The following is a 19,606-nucleotide window of genomic DNA, read 5'->3' as shown; positions in this document are numbered from 1 at the left end:
ACCTAATCTATTTTCAGTGGGACCCGCAATGGCCTCTCTGAAGAAGTGATACTTCAGCTGAGCTAAGAAGTGCTGGTGGGGCACCTGGGTCAGTTAAGCACCTGCCTTCAACTCAGGGTCCCGGGATGGAGTTCCACATGGACTTCCTGCTGAGTGGGGCATCTGCTTCTCCCTCTGCCTCTGCCCCGCCCCCGCCCCCTCCACCCCCACTCACGTTCTCTCTCTCAAATAAATAAATAAAATCTTTAAAACAAACAGGGGTGACTGGGTGGCTCAGTGGGTTAAAGCCTCTGCCTTTAGCTCAGGTCGTGATCCCAGGGTCCTGGGATCGAGCCCCGCGTCAGGCTCTCTGCTACACGGTGAGCCTGCTTCCTCCTCTCTCTCTGCCTGCCTCTGCGTACTTGTGATCTCTCTGTCAAATAAATAAATAAAATTAAAAAAAAAATTAAAAACAAAAAACCAGTACTGGTGTTAGCCAAATACATAGGGCAGAGTTTTCCAAAAAAATTAAAAATGGCATGTTCAAGGGCCCTGAAGCAGGAAGTTATTTAGTGAGTTTAAGGAACATAGAACAAGCTAGTAAGATTGGAATGTAGAGAGCAAGGGGAGAATAGCACGATGAAACTAGAATAGTAATAGGGCCTTCTGGGCCGTGTTAAGAAATGCCAACTCAATTCTAAGAGTGAAGAGAAGCCATCAAAGTGGTTTTGCATAAGGTTGCTCTGCCCTCAGGCTGAGTAGTTTGGTAGACCAGAGATGTGTGGGGGTGGGGTGTGGATCATGTTGGTGAGGGTGTGGGTTGTGTGCAGCAGGGAACACAGTGAAGGGGACAGAAGCACTTTGAAGATCAGTTTCTCAGGCCTTGGGTGACTGAGTCTGAAATGTGGCTCCAAGGTTCTGCCGAAGATCTACAGATAAGTAGATAAGCGAAGATTAGCGAAGATAAAGAAGAGAAGATAAGCGAAGATAAAGAAGATACAGATCTACAGAGAAGTGGGGTGTGGCTGTTGTGTTGGAGATTCCTATAGTGATGGTGATGATGATGATAAAATAATAATAGTTACCCCTGGGGGGCGCCTGGGTGGCTCAGTCAGTTGAACTTCTGACTCCGTTTCTGCCCAGGTCTTGAGTTCAGATCTGTGAGCTCAGGCACCTCGCTGGGCTCTGCACTCAGCATGGAGTCTGCTTGAGAGTCTCTCTCTCCCTCTCCCTCTGCCCCTCTCCCTCTCCCCCTGCTACAAATAAATAAATAAATAAATAACCTAATTTTTAAATGGTAATAATAATAGTTACCACTGGTAACCTGATCCAGGAACCTAACAGTAATACTATGAACCAGAACATCTTGTATAAGGCATTGTGCTAAACCCTTTACATAAATCACCTCACACAGTATTACCAACAGCCTCTGATGTTAAGACCTCCCATGCCTACCGAAGCATTAAATCCAAGGCCTTGCCAACTGGAGCAGAATGGCTGAAGTCCACTTTCCCTTCTTCCTCCCCTCCTTTTTCATTTATTATGGACTCGGCACTTTTTAGAATTTAATGTGTATAACCCCTATTTGTCGTTATTTTTTATGATCATGCCCCAAACATAGCCCACCATGATCGTGCTGGCTTCTTTATCCTTTTGACGTGTTCCCCTGTGTGTGTGTGTGTGTGTGTTTGCTTTCCCCCCACCTTGTTTTTAAGCATTCCTACTTTGTTATAAAAGATGTTCCAGGGGCGCCTGGGTGGCTCAGTGGGTTGAGCCGCTGCCTTCGGCTCAGGTCATGATCTCAGGGTCCTGGGATCGAGTCCCGCATCGGGCTCTCTGCTCAGCAGGGAGCCTGCTTCCCTTCCTCTCTCTCTGCCTGCCTCTCTGCCTACTTGTGATCTCTGTCTGTCAAATAAATAAATAAAATCTTTAAAAAAAAAAAAAGATGTTCCAGGTTCACCTTATAATTTCCTTTCTGTGGTCCTAGAATCACCCTTTCCTCCCAAAAAATTCTGGTTTCTCTTGGTAGTGAGTGAGGAAAAGCATTTTAGAAATCAAGAATCAAGGTCTGGGTGCTAAGTATGCTGATTACTACTGGGGTACCTGTTTCTAGGCCCTCTGACAACAAAGCTAATAAATTACATAATTTTTAAAGAACTAGGTGTTCATAACAATACCTCAATTTCCACTCCCTCAGAATTCTTCCTCTCCTCCTATTCCGTAACTGAATCACTCTTCTCCCACAGCAAGAACCCCTATTTTGAACATGGATATATTTACTTGGTCTCACATACAACATACACATATTGTAGTAATTCTGTTTAAAAGAAACAATTTTGTGTATGTTTTATGATAGACCAACACTACAGTAAACTAAAAAGCTAATTCAATATTTCTTTGCAATTCTTTTTTTTTTTTTTAATATTTTATTTATTTATTTGACATAGAGAAGCAAGAGCGAGCACAGGCAGACAGAGTGGCAGGTAGAGGCAGAGGGAGAAGCAGGCTCCCTGCCAAGCAAGGAGCCCGATGTGGGACTCGATCCCAGGACGCTGGGATCATGACCTGAGCCGAAAGCAGCCGCTTAACCAACTGAGCCACCCAGGCGTCCCTGCAATTCTTTTTATACTTAGAATCAGTCTCCCAGAAGATGTTAAAAACTCATGTGGGTCTTTTTCAAGTGGTTATATTAACTTGAAGTATAGTTGCATTGTTTAATCTAGGTTCATTGCTTAAGTCAACAAAGGGAGAAAACTAAGAGTTTTAATTTGTACAATTTTAATATGTAAAGCTTGAGGACCAGAGAGAACCAAGAACAGAGACCTTTTAGAAATTGAGTGACCACAGATACTCAAATGGCCTTTGACTTATACTCCAGTAACCACCAGTTAAGTCTTTGCCTAGACCCTACCTACTAAAATTGGAATTCATCGTAAGTCATAAAGGAATAAAAAGCACTTCAGAAGATTCCACTGACTTTTTCCCCTCTTGCAGAGCACTTGCGGAGTTCAGTGATTGATCGGAAAGACTTAATCATCAAAAGGATTAAGCCCAAGCCCCAACAAGGGGATGACATCACAGCGGTGGACGTGGAGAGGCAGATCGAGGCCTTCCGCGGCCGCCTGACGCAGATGCTGGGGGAGCCGCTGGCACCCCAACTCCAGGACAAGGTGCACTTGTTGAAGCTCCTGCTCTTCTATGCCGCCGACTTGAACCCTGACACAGAGCCTCCTCCGAAGAACTGGAGCAGCCCGAGGTCCTTCGAAGCACTGAACACCAAGAATACCTCCTGAACTCTAGCTCCAGCTACCTGGAAGTTCTAGAAGTATCTGAAGTAGTTAAAAATCTTACAGGACCAAACCTGTCTTATTTATCTGTAGGTTATAACGACTTTCTAACTCTTTAGTAAATATCTTTTTTTGATATTCTATCCTAGCCCATTCTCAGATATGGCTTAAATATACAAGGTGTATATATTTTTTCATAAATTATTTATCTATACTTTTTTTGAAACAGGTAATACTATATGCACTATATGTTTAACATTTCCATTCAATATGTGAAAAAAGAAGCCCTCTACTGAACAAATTCTGGACATCAGTGTATGTCATTTGAGGTACAACCTGTTTCAGAAGAGAAAGATAGACTCATTTCTCCCTGATGAAACACAAACATCCTGTATTAGAGCTGTTATATTGCCTATGAATTTGACTTTGTGGCCAGTCTGTTAAGATCTAATGTAATGGGGGTGGGGGGTAGAAACAAAAGGACTGAGTGTATTACAAATAATTTGATGTTAAAAGGATACAATAAAAAGGCAATGGTTTTTCAAAATACCAAGTTTACTGTGCTTAGGTTCTATGGCTATGAGTAGGCAGAATGTAAGAACAACTCTTAAATTAAAAAAAAAAAAAAAAGCTATCCACGTTTGAGAAAGCAGTTTAAGAAGTTTGTTTATTGTCAAAACAAATAAGAGATACAAGCATAACAGAAGACACAAATAAGTTAATTATTCTGATCATTTTAGACGCCAGGGCTTCCCTATGGAGAGGTCAGCTCAGCTCCTTATGTAGACATGATAGTATCCAAAAAAAAAACAACAGTGGGAATTTGAGACCGCATTTAAGACAATGACTGAATACATACATGGTGAAGAGAAATAAAGTGGCTTCCTTAGTTCCTTCCCTCAGTAACTTACGTATTTATAGAAGTATGCAGCTCTTTATTGGGGGCAATGATTTCATACAGAAAAATTTTAAATTCTTGCACTTCCCAGAAAAAAAAGTTTTATGCCTGACCTGAACAAGAAAATCAAAATAGGGTGACGGTAGTTTCACGTGAACCTCAAGACTACCATCTAAATGTAGGTGCCGCCTTGTGCAACTTGAAAAAAGTTTAACATCTATTTATCTAAACCAGTAGACTGAATTTTCTTCCTTAGGAAGTTTTCAATCAAATTGGAGATAAATTATTTTCATTTTAAAAGTGCAAAATAGGATATGCAAGACTAGTGTTTATTCTGTGATACAGAAAAACGAAGCATCCCTCCAATAGCACTGGCCAGAAGTGCTCTTGTAAGAAGTGGCTATAGGCGAAGTGACCTGAAAGGCTACCAAACACAAGAATGCTCCAGTTCTGGCCCAGGAAGGGGGGGGGGTCCCTGCCAAGTCTGGCCACCAAACAGACCTCAGGTCCCCCAGCTGACAAGACACAGAAGAAGACATACAGAAGTGCACAGTCAAGAGGGTCAAAGTCTCAGCTAGTTCGGGCACAGCTCTACTCCATGACTAGGCCACGCACATGTTTACAGTGGTAAAGAAGTTAAGAAACCTCAGTTCCGGAACAACACGAATGTTATTTACCTAGTAAACAATGATCAAAGTTCTTGTCTAAGGTAAATGATACAAAAATGAGTAATGAGATCCCCCATACATCACTGCCAGGATTATTTAACTTTACACCATATAACATGGTTTCTTCCACACAAGGATAAGCTTTGCACTACCATTTCTCAAAAACCAAGTATATCTCCAGCTAGCGTTGGTTTAAGAGGTTTTAAAAGAAAAAAAAAAACAAAAACCTTTCCTATGTCAAAGCCAAGGTAAAAGGGGAGTTGGATACAAGATACCCTCTATCCAGAGTCCCTGGAATACAAAGAGCTCTAGAAGCCAGTGGGTGTGAGCACATTTAAGTCACGGGGTTTGAGATTATGGGTCCGTGCCTGTGGTTTCTTCCCTTCCATCACTGGGATGTCCATCTTTGGTGGCTTGAAGGTTGCTGGATCTTCGGCCATTCGGGTGGCCTGGACACGGATCAGCTCCATTGGAGAAGACTTCTGGGCTCCTCTGTAAGCCTGGGTGGCAAAACCTCCTAAAGAAGTAAACCAAAAAGCAAATTATTTCAAATTAGTAGGCAACCCCCAATGGACATGGTAAAATGCCATCCACGTGGGTGTTTTTGGAAGGAGCTGCATTACCTGAATCAGACTTCTGGAGGGATCTTGGTCCAAAGAGGCTCCATTTATCTGCCAAGTTTTTGTCCTTGTCCCCACCTGCAGAATCCATGGTGCCAGGATTTGGGCCAGGTAAGGCTGTGGAAGGACCAGAATTGAACCAGCCTCTGGAAGACAAAGAATAAGGCATATCGTTATATCCTCTTCCTATGCCTCTAGAAGCGTTTCGTGCTGAGAGACAGAACTCCACCGACCTCTTCCCCTGAAACCACTAGGCTTAAAGTCCACTTTTGTATGCAGCACTGGCTTTTCTAGAAGCACACTGCAGCTCAGGAGGCTCATGAGAAGGGCTCACCTGGACTTCTGCTTAGGGGAAGGGTGGGGGCTGCTGCTTGGGGTGGACTGGGCTGAGGCGGGCTGCTTCTCCTCTCTCGTTATCTCTCCACTCTGTAGCTTTAGTTTCTGTCCAGATGGGTAAGAAGAGAAACTCTTTTAAAATGAAAGCAAATATAAAATAGCTCCTTTGGGTGTAAATAACTTGGTTCACACTTCAACTTCAGGCAAAAGGAACCACATTAGTACGTAGAATAATTTTGGATTATAGAACAGATATTCCTTGATTTTGCCATACTAGACAAAATTCCATCTTTAAGAAAATCTATTCATTCTACAACATATCTCAAACAGCTCTGTACTAAATATCACACTAGAGCTTTTACTTTTGGAGAAGTAATTTTTCCATACTTGCCCAGTAAATGGAAGAACCAGAACTCAAGCTAAAGACTTTGCAGGCCTTTTAAGTAGGGCCTTGAGCTCTTAGGCTGCTCCTACCAGGTACAAGCACTGACCTTCCCAGTGTCTTAAAGCCAAGAAGACTCAGGCATGCTATTCCTCTCCAGCTAAATGCTTTCTCTGTGGTGCCTGTCCCCTTCTCTCCCTCTTCCCTCCCACAGCCAGTGACTCTGGGTTCCCTGGGCATTGTAAACATGCCTCTGACATACAGACTGGCTGTCTAGAAAGAGAGAGACAAATCAACCTCTCAGTTCTTCTAGATCAAGCCCCCCCACCACTGTCTCTGTGCTCCATGTCTAGTAAGCCCAAGCTATATTTCAAACAAATGAACATGTCTAAATACTCTCAAACATACACCATGACAATTTACGTGAGCTGGCATTTCAGCCATCCTCATGTTCTACTCGTGTGGCCAAGATGCAGAAAATGAGCCAAAGTCAACTCTACCATTATACAGAGTGAACTGCCCAACTGAGGAATTCTGACTCACACCTCTCCTGCGAAGTTCTCAAAGACTGAGAGTGCCCCTCTCCAGAAGTTTGTCTTGTCTGAGAGATTGAGCTGGTCACCAACCCAACCTTGATCCCCTGCGGCAGTGGTTTTTAAACTTAGAATGCAAAGAATCATCTGAGATGCTCACTGTGAAATGCAAACAGTCCACAATGTCTTCTATCCTTGGCCGTGGGCCACCAGATCCGTATTACTGCAGAGCCTGCAATGTATTGTGTATTGGGAGCCCCTTCAGGAGCCAGACTCTCAGACGACTTTGGAATATGGGGAGAAAAACACCAGGAAATAGGGAAACAGGAGACCTGAGTTCTAGTACTATGACTGGTTAAATATATGACCTTGGATTGGTCTCTGCATTTATAAGATATAAATAATAGTATCTCCCTCCAGGATCAATACAAAGATTGAGTGAACGCAAGTGCCTCACAGGTCACTATGAAGTACCAACTGGCATTCCGCAACAGAAAATGCCTTGAAACTATGTCATCCATCGACTGCTTGGTCGTTATTAACCTTACCAAAAATCATTCTTCACTCGTTTACAATTTTGGAAATGAAAAGGCAGGAACATTTCCATTCTACATCTGGTTTTAATTTTGTAAAAAGGAAACACAGAGCATGATCTTCCTTTCCCGCTAAAGTGTTACCTCTGTTAACATTACCTGGTTCTCCTTTCTCCCTCAAAGTTGGTCACTCTGATACACCAAGTACCCACTTTGTGGGCCCTAACGAGCTCACACGCAGCATACGTATACGCTCCAAGTCTCAGCTGCTCCTCCTAACCATAAGGAAACAAGGCAGATCCCCTCACTTTATAGACAGGTAAGCGGAAACCACAGACTAAGAGCCCTGGAGCTTTCAACCAGAAAGCACCCCCACGGTGAGACTAAACCAGATCTGAACTGCTCGCCTAATTCTTTCCACTGCTCTCCACATCCCCCAGCTAAGCGAGCCCGTAACGTCTAAGCTTCAGCCGCACCTCAAGCTATGAACAGGGAGGGCTTTTTTAAAGTTCCTAAGAAACAAGCTTACGTGGAGCGCTTCTGCCACTCGAAGGTACTTGGTCTCCTCGGTGGTAAGGCCCTTGTGGGGTGTGTAGCCAGCATCGCTCAGCCCTGCCTGCTGCTCAAAACGCTGAATGCTCTCCTGGGTCTGTTCTGGGAACAGAGGAGATGATGGTCATACCCATCCCCCCTCCCACCACAAACTGGGGGAGTTCAACACAGATAGCCACTCTTCTCCCCAGAAGCAAGAGACCAACCACACGGACCACCTGAGGAAGACGGGTCCCCCAGACAAGCATCACAGCAGAAATGCTGAACCTCGTACAAAAGTTCTCTAACAAGAAGGAAGCCCTCCCTTACACCATGCTAAGAACAGGTTACTCCTAAAGGGAGTGTCAGGTAACCTCCAGGGAAATACTCCTCACCCTCCTTTATGTGTGCACTGATATTTTCTTTGTACTGAGAAACGCAGCATGGAGAAGGCAGCTGACATTCCGGAAAGTCCAAGTTCTCCAAGCGCAAAGCTTCCTCAGCTTCAACTCACCACCCACACCCAGACTTCCACCAAAGAGAAACGGGCCACATTTCGGCTGCGTGGCACCAACATGACAAGGAGATCCAAACCACAGAGAACATGCCTTGAACTGGCCAACGTTTCTCACGTATGCGCTCTGCCATCCTAGCACCTGGCGTAACAGACGGGCCGAACTCAGTGTTAGCTCAGTCTGGCCTGACAGCGCACCAGTAAGTCAGTGAGCGTGTGGAATGGCGGACAGCTGCAATTTTGCTTCCACGGCACCCACACTACGTAATCCACCCCTTCACACAGGAATGTGGCGGCTGTGGACCCAAAGCCTAGATGCTAGATGTCCTTTATGACTTAGTCATTCCCCTCCTAAGGAACTCTTTTATGATCATTAGAAATCGAAGCAAAGGGAAAAAATACATAAAGATGTTTTCCAGTCTTACCAGGTAGCCACCTAAAGATGTAAAAAGCAGGAAAGGATTTAATGAGTACCAGGATTTTAAATTCAAGTTATTGTTTTGTTTTTAATTTAAGATCAGAGCAACCAAGTTCATGGAAATATTAGTTAAGAAAAATAGGATGGTATGTCTACTCTACCTGTGACCGTATAAAATACGTTTAAAAGTGGAAGCGACGAGACCAGGCAAGTGTCTGAGTGACACAGCACACTGGGCTGCCAGCACATTCCGTACAGTGAGGGACAGTGTTTTCAATGACCGAGTGACCCTGTGCTAAGAGAGCGCAGGCTGAGCTCTCGAGCCCTGCCGCAATATGTCCTCAAGCCGGCAACACACAGGGAGTTATCTGCCAAGTCCAACGGTCCTTTATGTTGGAAAAAACAAGAGTGAGTAAGAGTCTGGACTCTCAGTTCTTCAGTGAATGCTCCAGAACTGCCCGAGACGAGCAGATGCCCTCCTGGAGCGGATGAACAAGAGCTTCCGACCTGGTAACTGAGCCAACTAAAGCACCTCCACGTGCCGTGCGAGCTAGTGCGGACAGGCAGGGCTGTGCATCTGATAGATGGTAACTTCCCACAGCCTCCAGAAGCGCCCTCCACAACTGACAAGTTCCCTTAATTTGTTACAAGGTTTTAAAAGAGAGGAAGAAAAAAAAAAGGGAAGAAAAAGAAAAGCAAGCTCTCTTATTCCTGGTCTCATTAGAACCGCAAACCACACGTTCTTAAGGCTAAAGACGCTTGAGGCACCAAACTTGCCTCAGGTTCAGAAAGAGAAACAACTTGGAGCCTTTCAATTAAACAAACAAAAAAAAAAATAAAAAAAGAAGAAGAAGAAGTAGTAGTGCAGGCAGGGCAGGTGGGAGATGCTACGGTGTGTCTCCTTCTCCAGGACGGACTGGGAGTCATGGCAGTGGCTCCCAGCCACCAAGCACCAGATTCCTTATTTCATGGAGAGGGAAAGAGCCTCAAGAGTTAAGTCACTTGTCCAATGCCACACTAACACATACGGGAAAATAAGACCGTCACCGACAGAGCAACGGGAGGGAACCTAAATTAACCGAGATGTTTCATATTGAGCCAATCTTCCACCTAAATGCATCTCCAGCACCAGCGCGTCAGCGACCACGCCGACAAGCACCAGGCTGTCAGGCCATGCCATGCAAAGGCGCAGACACTATGCCATTCCCCAGAGCCAGCTTGCAGGAAGCCCCAACTCCTCCCACCCCCACGGCCCTCTATTCTGAGGATGCAAAGTGCTTACTTGTTATCAGAGAGTTCATGATGACATGAGTTGCTTTAGCCTTCACCACAGGGGCCTTGTCCGCGCCGTCAGTGGCCGATGACAGGGTCACGGCAGGGGAGGAGACACTGGCCTCCCCTTCCTCCGCCTGTTCAAGAGAGGTAAGGAGGCGCTTAAGCTGGGCAGGGGAGTCACACAACCAGATTTACTCCTTTGGGGAAGAAGTACTGAACTAGGGTGCCTGGGTGGCTCAGTGGGTTAAAGCCTCTGCCTTCAGCTCGGGTCATGATCCCAGGGTCCTGGGATTGAGTCCCACATGGGGCTCTCTGCTCAACGGGGAGCCTGCTTCCCCTCCCCTCTGCCTGCTCGTAATCTCTCTCTCTCTCTCTCTCTCTGTCAAATAAGTAAATAAAATCTTTAAAAAAAAAAAAAAAAGTACTGAACTACCTTTCATCTGATACATAAGGAAATTATCTGAAGGGGGGTTGGCTGTCTCCACCTAATTACATAGGTATTATCTTAAGTGACAACACATAAAGACATTATACGCACAGTGTGAATCTATAAATGTGGGAAAGCCAGAATTTGAAACTCTGAGGTCTACTACCTTCCCAGCCCCTGTCTGTCCAATATCCTATACTACTGTGTCCCTAAGAATGCAGAAGAAACTCTTATTACTAAGCCCTGACCATGTACCAGGTCTGGCTTTTGCTTCAACACTGCATTTACTAAGTGGTTCTCAAAGTTTGCTGAGCATCAAAATCCCACAGGAGGACTTGTTAAACAGACTGCTGGCCGCAGCCCAGAGCTGATTCGGTGCGGGGGGAGGATGCAGCTCAAGAATTCATGTTTCTAACAAATTCGCAGGTGATGCTAATGCTGCTGGTCCCCAAGATCAAAAGGTTCAAGTAATGGTCTTTTAAAACAAACCAAAATAATGATAATCATCATCATCATCATCATCATCTAAGTAGCTCCCAATCTTTCACATGAGAGGGCTGAGACATAGCACCTTCTGTCATCTAAACACTGGACACCAGGCTCAGGAGTAGCAGGGGAAAAAAACTGTGTTTATTCTGTTCTCTGCTTCTCCAAAGGAACTGAGGAGAAAGATGGTCCAAAAGGAGGACAGCAGAAGAAAGTACTGAAATGTTGCAACCCTGTTACAAAATAGGATTTACATCTTTTAGCTGTAACCCTACTTGAGTAAAAGGGATCTCTGCTTCCTTACTTGTAGCATGGTTGAGTTTGGGAATGGAGCATCAGGACAAATGAAAGAATGCATGTAATGAGTCAAGCCAAGCTTTCCTTTGAGAGAGCAGCTGTTCCAAACTGTCAACGGTTCCAGCTAGGGCACGAGAGAAAACTGGAAGCCCATCCCTTGCCCAGTGGAATAAGCAGCAGCCTTTACCATGAAATGGGTGTGCTCCGCCAAAGCACTCTGAGAAGCCATGCTTGGGGCGCCTGGGTGGCTGAGTCGCTTAAGCATCTGACTCTTGGTTTCGGCTCAGGTCATGGTCTCGGGATCACAAGATCAAGCCCCAAGTCCAGCTCCATCAGCACTGAGTCTGCTTGAAACACACTCTCCCTCTGCCCCTCTCCCCACTCGTGCCTCTCTCTCTAAAATAAATAAATAAAATCTTTAGGGAAAAAAAGGAAGAAGTCATGCTTGTTTTCTGCCCTTGTCCCTTGAGTCTGCTGCTCTGGTCTCGCAGCCAGGCTGCCAGGCCCCTTCTCCTTAGTGCTACCTGGACTTTCAACACTAAATGGTTTCTCTTCAACAAATGACTGGGTCAGATTTAGGTAGATAACTGATCCGGAAAACTTCCCCCAGAGCTGTAGGGGATGCTTTCGTAGAAAGAAGCTCCCTATTTTGAGAGCTTCATGCGCAAGGGAAGGGGGCCTCATTGGAAAGGAAGGATTAAATACAGCTCTACCGAGTGAAAGTTTAGCAAGGAGCCAGGAGTCACACTACCAGCTACACACCCAGTATGTCAAGCTTTCTAATCCTCTTCTATGTAATCCCCATAACACGTCCATGCCATAAAGTATTCTCAGCTCTCAGATGAAAAACCCTGTGACTCAGGGGCGAAGCTGTGTCCCCAAGGTCATTGCTAGTACACAGTCCCTTAGGGGACTCACACCCAGGTCTGCTTGAGCAGCTGGTTACTGTGTACTTCCTGCCATGCCCTGAGCTGTCACAGGGCTCAATGAGTTCAGTGAAACTAGCTGCAGGTTAAATGGCCTCGCCAAACTTGGCAGGTCTAGTTTATTCAGGCATGCTTGGTGGCTGGAGAGTCAGAGGTGAGGGAGACACACAGCCCTGCAGTCAGGAAGCAAGTCTGCCACGAGCATGTGAGAACCTATAAAGCCAAACTGCACAAAAGCGCTGGAGAGCAGATCAAGGTGCAATTCGGGGTGTGTGTGGGGGTGGGCCTTAGGAAAGATGCAGCTTTTTTTTTTTTAAAGATTTTATTTATTTATTTATTTATTTATTTATTTATTTATTTATTTATTTGAGAGAGAGAGAGAGAGAGAGCATAAGCAGGAAAGCGGAATGCAGAGGGAGAAGCAGACACCCCTGGGATGGATCCCGGGACCCTGGGATCATGACCTGACTCAAAGGCAGACTCTTAACCAACCGAGCCACCCAGTTACCCGAAAAAAGAAGCTTTTACGGAAGATGGCGGTGGGAAGAGGCATCTGAGGCAGGAGGAACAGCATGAAGAAAAGCACAGCATGTGTTCAGAAAAGAGCCAATTTCCCCCCAGTCACCCAGTGAAGATTTTTTTTTGGAAACCCACTTTATGCCAGGTCCTCTGTTAGGTACTGCCAATGGGAGTACAAAATGGGCCATGGCCCTGACCTCAAAAAGCTAATGAGAGGTGATAAAATAATGTAGAGATTACAACAAGGGTCTGTGGTATAGGGAAGAGCTCAAAGGGAGAGGTAGTAGTCTTATTGGGAGGATGGAAGAAAACCCTCACAGAAAAGACGTCTGAGCTGAGACTTAAAAGATACCACTTATCAAGCCGCTGGAGTGGGAAGAGGGGTGAAAGAACAGAATGGGGACTATAAACATGTCAGGCAACGAGCAGTGTGACACCAGACTTAGAGGCGTAAGATACTCAGTAAGTGCAAGAAATCTTAAATAATTCACATGTTTGGATCACCCGGCAGAGGGATGACACAGAAGAGTCTCAGATAGCAGACATGACCATTCTCATTTGAATTCACAAGAAAAAAAAAGGCCCACCAACGCCAGTTGAGGCACTGAAAACATACAAGAATTGGTGACCGCCCAATTCTATGAGGGCCAGAGCCACTGAAGGCTTCTAGAGCCAAGGAAGGAAAACAAAGAGGTCGGGCTTGCCAGAAGCAGTCAGTGGCATCAGATACCTTGGCGAGGTGCTGATACTTGCGCTCTGGAATCACTGGCTTCCAGGGGATGCTGCCCATGTCCGACGGAGGAGGAGTCATGGGTGTAGGGTCCTCGAGGGCATCATCATAGCTGAATGCCCGGCGGTACATCCCGATGGGCAGGGACATCTTGCCTAGAGGCCCACTCGGCTCAAGAGCTAAGAAGAGAGATACCTGTCAGGACAGGTTCAGCAGTTGAACATGCTAATATCTTTAAATTCATCTCTAGGCAGGAAAGCTCTGAAACACTCTTATTCTTGGACAGAGCCATAGCTCATTCTGGAATAGCTAATCCACTCAAGGAAAAGTAACAGTACTAAGTCCTTTCTTTATGAATGACACCTTGAATTCTCCACTTTACCCATTCAGAAGCCCTAATCCATTTTTACGGAGTAGAATAACAAAGTTTAATTTAAATTTACTTGAGCAAACTCATACAACTTCAAAGTACAGTTTGGAATCAAAATCTAAACCTATCTGACTTCAAAGCTTGTGTTCTTTATGCCACAGAAGCCACCCCACACAATGCCAAGGTTCTCAATTCACAATTTAGCAGGACTAAAGATATGAAGTTGTTGATCCCATTTTATAGATAAGGTGATTTGCCAAAGCTCATACCGAGAAAGTAGCCAGCTGGGGCTCAATTGCACATCTTCCGCCTTCCCTATCTAACTCTACCAAAACAAAACAAAACACAAAACAAAAACCCAAAAACAAAAGTGCTATTACAAGAAATATTTAAAACAATTTGCTGTCCAGTGTCACCTCTACTTTCAAGTATTCTGTATGATTTAAACACCAGAGCCGATTTCCTTCACTGAAATTGTTGGCAACCACTCTCACAGAACACTGGCAGGCGCTCCTGCCATTCCAGTTCACTGGAAAGGACTGGCAGAATGTCCCACGGTGACGCAGGCACCCCACTTCAAGGGCACTCTCAGTTCTGCCAGACCAGGGAGCAAAGTTCATTTTGCTTGCCCGCTAATCCTTTTATAGCAGAACATCAGTCCAGATCCTGCCTTCAGCATGTTTTCCTGCTTAAAATTATACCGTAACTCTCGAAGGCATCAACTTCAATGGCACTAAGTCCCAAACCCGCAAAGACACTTCATTTAAACAGCAAGGGGAACAAGCAGCTATTATTTTTATTACTATTAATCATAATTACTAGCAAATCCATAGAAATAAAGAATTGGTGGTTGCCAAGAACTGGGATGGGACGGATAAGGAGTCACTGTTAATGGGCACAGGCTTTTCTTTTTGGAGTGATACAATGTTCTGGAATTAGATGGTGGTGACGGTTGTACAACCATGGGACTATACTAAACATCACGAAATTGTTCACTTTAAATGGGAATTTTATGACATTTGTATTCTCTCAATTAAAACAAAGAACAGCAAATAATGATTACCAAATACCCCTCCTTGCTGGCCAGCCACAGCCCTCATCTTACCTGATCCTCAGTAAGCAGTTATTCTTCCCATTTTCCAGCTCAGGAAACTGAGCATAGGTTTTAAGCGACACCCGGCATAACACATCTAAGCCAGTGCTCACATTCTACATGCAATACTCCATGCTCCCCACACTACAACGCTTTAACCTTCTGAGCGCAACCCTACAGCCCAGGGGGTTACAGGGAGTTTATGGTAACCACAGCAACAGTGAAAGACAAACTAAAACACAAATGGATGATGTCAAAAACCAGAGATGGATACACATCAGGAGACATGGGGAAAACTCCTCTATTAATCCACTTAATTTGGGAGCAATTTCGAAACATCCTAAAGGCTCCTCCCAGCAGCCATCTGACAGCCCTCCTAAAAATAATAAAGCCAGCTAAAATTCAGTAGGTAATATACTCCTATAGACAGAGACCAAAAAAATGGTCTGAGCAGTAAATATACATTCATCATTAACTTTTAACTCACATTTCTACGTATGTAATGCTTATCTTCAGAGCAACCTTGAGAGAGAGGCGCTATCTTTACTGAGAATCAAAATTTGAGCGATGCAGATTTCATTAAAAATCACTGGCCCTTCCCACTAAAACAGTCCTGGGAGGGATCAATGACTTCAGTAACGCAGAAAGTATTGCCCTACACAGACCCGGGATTCATTAAACGTTACCGTGAGCACTTTCCTAATTCGCCAAGTTTAATCTGTCTTTCAATCAGGCTGGAGACTTTTTGCCCAGACCTCTGCTCTGCCCACCCCCCAATCCCCTCCAAAAAGGGATGAATACGTACATATTACAAGAACTACACAACTTATTCTGGATTCTTATTTGATATCTGTAGGAAAACGACAAATCTGGCATACCTTTAAGTATGAAATGACTGTTCTCTTTCAGTTTAGGGTTTGGGTTCATACCCTGTCTGGGTGGTTAATAAAATAATATTTAAATGCTGCCAATCTATTAGATTTAAATACTTGCCTGGTGGCAGAAAGTAACCACTACACACGGTTGAGGAAAAAAAGTGGTTTCTATTTAGCTTAAAACATTAAGGGCAAAGTAAGACTTTATCAAAAAGAATTAAGTTTACCAGGCACTTCTGGTTGTCTCGAAGCCATTGAAAGACTGGGATCCAGATGCTTTTTCTATATAGAATTCGGAGCTGAGTCCCTGCCACCTAATAAAAATAACAAAGGGCATTTTCTTACAGTGAACACCGAAGAATAGCTCCAGTGCTGTCCTTCTGACAGGCACACGGAGTTTTATGGCTTGTTTACACAGTTGAATCACACATAAAAGAGCCAATGGGTGACAAACATTCCAAAGGAGATTAAAAAAAATTTTTTTAAGGAGAAAATCAAAGGTCTCACCTGTGGCTGATCTTAACACCTGTGATATGACAAAGACACTATACGTGGTAGAAAGGTCACCTTACCAGAGTGAATGATGTGATGGTTGATTATGATGACAGACAGGTATTAACGAGGAACATTGTCCAGCTGCTGCACATTAGTAAAGCTGCTCAGGAAGAGTCCATCCATTTCAGAGGTTCTAAGAGTGACAAACAACTAGCATTGGTATAGCCCTTCAGAGTCTGCCAAACACCTTCCCTACCTTCATGTATTCCCCACAACCTTGCAGGAGTGATTACACACATCATTTTTAAGTAAGTTAAGGCTTACTTAACCAACTGTAAGATGCTATTTACCATAATGGGTAAATCCATTCTTTGTTGCTAACACTAATACTACTAAGGGTTTTAGGCAACACTTATCTTCTGTTTTAACCCTTGCAACAACTCTGCAAGGCACGTATTATTTATCCCCTAAAATTTTAAAAGAAGGCAACTAAAAATTAGGAGATGTGATCATGTGATTTGTCCAAGGTCACAGATAAGTAGCCGATCTGCAAGGCCGGTGGCTTCACCCCCATTTTCAGGGGTATTAAAACAAAGCCCTGAAAAAGCCAAGTTATTTGCTTTTCAGCTTGCAACACTGTCCCTCCACCTGATTAAGTTCAGGGGACAAACTAGTTAGTTCTTCATTAAAGAGCATAGAAGAAACCAAAGTTCAGCCATCCTCCGGGTCCAGGAAGCATTCCGACCCACATACATCTTTTCCACTTCCCCTTCCCTTTCCCGGTTCCCACTCCCCCGCAGAGCTCACGCGACTCCACTGAATACGGAACAAAGCCACCAGGATTTGAAAGGCCAGGTCTGACCCAACCCCCCTCCCACCCCGCGAGACTAAGGAAAAGGAGATTTAAGGCCCGGCCCTGGCACAAGCCGAAGGTCCTCCGAGTGCAGGGCAAGGCGGAGGCATGGGGGTGAGGGCGAGGAGGTCCCGGCCTAGGCCAGTCTGAGGATGTCGACGCTAGGCCGGGTACAGGGGATGCAAGGGGACCCGTAGAGAGAAGTCCCACTGGGAGACCCCAGAAGGCGGGGCAGGAGAAGCAAGGGGAAGTCGGGCAGAGCTCTGCGCCTGGAGAGGGAAGAAGGGAGGGGGACCGAGAGGCCCCGGGTCGGCGCCTTGGTGAAGGATCCAGAGATGCGCCCCTCCGGATGCTCGAAGGACAGAGCCCCAAGGAGGTCCAGGCCCCCTCCGTCTGTTTACCTGTTCCTCCGCCGCCGCGGGGCTGCCTGCGGCCCGAGCTCTGGCACTAAAGAGGCTCTGAGGACCCACGTCTCACGAGACGCTGTGGCGCAGTATGGACCCAAGCCATGGTGTGGGCAGCGTTATGCCCGTGGCGATACCGAAGGCCCCCAGATACCAACAAGGGAACACTGGCCGCCGGGCCAGCCGGCAGCCTTCCCGTAAAGCCTTCCTAGGTATCGTCGCATCACGCGAGACTTGGCCCGAGAGGCCCTCGGGGCATTTTGGGAGCTGTAGTCCAAGGTGGGGAAGGCTCCGCGACTTCATTTGCAGGGTGAGTTGGAGGACTACAGTTCCGGGTGTAGAACCCGCCAACTCCCTGAAGAAAGGTCACCCTTTACCACCATCCTCTGCCTTGGTCCGCGACAGGCTGAGGAAGATGGAGATGGCACTGCTAAGTGACACCCTCAAACCCGTTTCGCGGAGGTGAAGTTGAGGCCCAGAGAGACAAGACCTCACTTGACAGAGAAGAGGTGAAGTGAGCAGGCACCCCCTTCCAGAAACAGCTGGGTTAGGCAGGGTTCGTACTAACAGCACAACCGAGGAGCACCTGCTCTCCTCTCGGTGACGTGGTCCTAATATCATTTCCTTTTTACACTAAGGAAAGTGACACTTGGAGAGATGACATATCAAATGTCACATCCCGAAGGAAGAAATCTTTTTTCCCCCTAATGTGTTTACAAATATGACAAAACAACAAGGTTGAGGAAGTAAAAGAAGATGAAAAAAGAAATCTATCCCCGTTTCTTTGTTTTTTTAAAGATTTTATTTATTTGACACAGATCACAAGTAGGCAGAGAGGGAGACAGAGAGAGAGGGGGAAGCAGGCTCCCCGCTTAGCAGAGAGCCCGATGCGGGGCTCGATCCCAGGACCCTGAGACCATGACCTGAGCTGAAGGCAGAGGCCCCAACCCACTGAGCCACCCAGGCACCCCTATCCCCATTTCTACCCCACGTCCAAAGCTTGCCGTCAGGGCTCATCTCAGAGGGCCTCTGAGGACTGAAGATGGATCTCTCGTTTAGACTCTGCCTGGGACCTTTGCTGGGCCTACTGGCAGGCCCCACAGGCTTTGTTCCTGCAACTTTAAACTTTGAGTGCCATTACCAAACCACAGTGCTTGAGCGCACCATGAATTCAAGTCTTTTATGATTCTAGAATTAGCTTATGAAAAGCACAATTACACTGCAGTGTGATTTTTTATTTTATTTTATTTTATTTATTTATTTATTTGCAGTGTGATTTTTTGTGTGTGTTAAGTGTTACTTCGGGAAAACAAAGTGTTACTTTGGGCATGGCTCAGTGAGCTAAGCAGCCAAGTCTGGATTTGGATTCAGGTCGTGTTCTCAGGGTTGTGGGATGGAGCCTCCGATCTGCCCTGCATGCAGAGTAGGCTTGTCGTTCTCCCTCTGTTCCTCCCACCCCCCTCGCTCACTCTCTCTCAAATAAATAAATAAATAAAATCTTTTTTAGAAAACAAAACCAAAAACCCCCACAAAAATAAATAAATAAAATGTTTTTAAAAATTAAAAATGTTACTTTTGTTAATCTGGAACTTTTAAAATATGCTATAATTTTTTACATTCTGCAGAAGTAAAGCTGTCCCCTTGCCCTCCTCCATCAATAGGATAGGCTACAAGGCACGTTTCAGTCAAGGGGGAGAAACAGGACTTTGCACCCTTATATAAATGATAAGCATCAGCTTGTTTTTTTTTTTTACGATTTTATTTATTTATTTGATAGAGAGGGAACACAAGCAGGGGGAGTGGCCTCCTGCTGAGCAGGGAACCTTATGCGAGGCTGGATCCCAGGACCCTGGGACCATAACTGGAGCCAAAGGTAAACGCTCAGCGACTGAGCCACCCAGGCGCCCTGTGCCAAGGCATCTTACATTCCTGCTTCATGGGGGAGGAGGCAGGCAGCAGGACGGAACCTGCCTGCCTGCCTTCCTCTGGACATCTGCCCTCCCTGGCCAGTCCAAGCCCTCAGAAAGGCCCAATCCTTAGACAGACTTGCCAACATTCTCAATGACCCATCAGCAGACAGGAACTTGTTTATTGAGAAGGAAGCAAGTGGGGCATTTGCATTTCTGGGGTTTCTGGACTGGGAGCTAGCTCCATCTG

General features: G+C 45.5%; 2 protein-coding genes across 3 annotated transcripts in view; one reads left to right on the top strand and one right to left on the bottom strand.

Annotated features, from left to right (window-relative positions):
- Window positions 1-3,880, top strand: part of LOC111140956 (SUMO interacting motifs containing 1) — a 49,043-nt gene extending 45,163 nt beyond the window's left edge. Inside the window, exon 9 of the mRNA XM_022493231.1 lies at window positions 2,974-3,880. Coding sequence (XP_022348939.1) covers window positions 2,974-3,272 — 299 coding nt within the window. The 3' untranslated portion in view covers window positions 3,273-3,880. The remainder of the gene's footprint in view (window positions 1-2,973) is intronic.
- Window positions 3,881-3,902: 22 nt separating this feature from the next.
- On the bottom strand, window positions 3,903-17,658 carry LOC111141076 (KIAA1191 ortholog). 2 transcript variants are annotated; one of them, XM_022493407.1, is made up of 9 exons: window positions 17,447-17,658; window positions 16,270-16,385; window positions 15,925-16,011; window positions 13,360-13,538; window positions 9,982-10,108; window positions 7,766-7,890; window positions 5,787-5,893; window positions 5,456-5,598; window positions 3,903-5,349 (listed from the first exon to the last, which is right to left on the bottom strand). In XM_022493407.1, exons 3-9 carry the CDS (start codon window positions 15,950-15,952, stop codon window positions 5,141-5,143), a joined length of 918 nt encoding a protein of 305 aa, XP_022349115.1. In that variant the 5' UTR covers window positions 15,953-16,011; window positions 16,270-16,385; window positions 17,447-17,658; the 3' UTR covers window positions 3,903-5,140. The 2 variants fall into 2 exon arrangements, with proteins under 2 accessions (XP_022349115.1, XP_022349117.1); XM_022493409.1 differs by lacking the exon at window positions 15,925-16,011 and having other exon boundaries at window positions 17,447-17,645.
- Between the last annotated feature and the right edge of the window lie 1,948 nt (window positions 17,659-19,606).

The sequence above is a fragment of the Enhydra lutris genome, unplaced genomic scaffold (genome assembly GCF_002288905.1).
Source record: "Enhydra lutris kenyoni isolate GAN:26980312 unplaced genomic scaffold, ASM228890v2 scaffoldscaffold5, whole genome shotgun sequence".
In the NCBI taxonomy this organism is placed as follows: Eukaryota; Metazoa; Chordata; class Mammalia; order Carnivora; family Mustelidae; genus Enhydra; species Enhydra lutris.
Note: the sequence above shows the minus strand (reverse complement) of the source record. Positions and strands in the feature narration are given on the sequence as shown.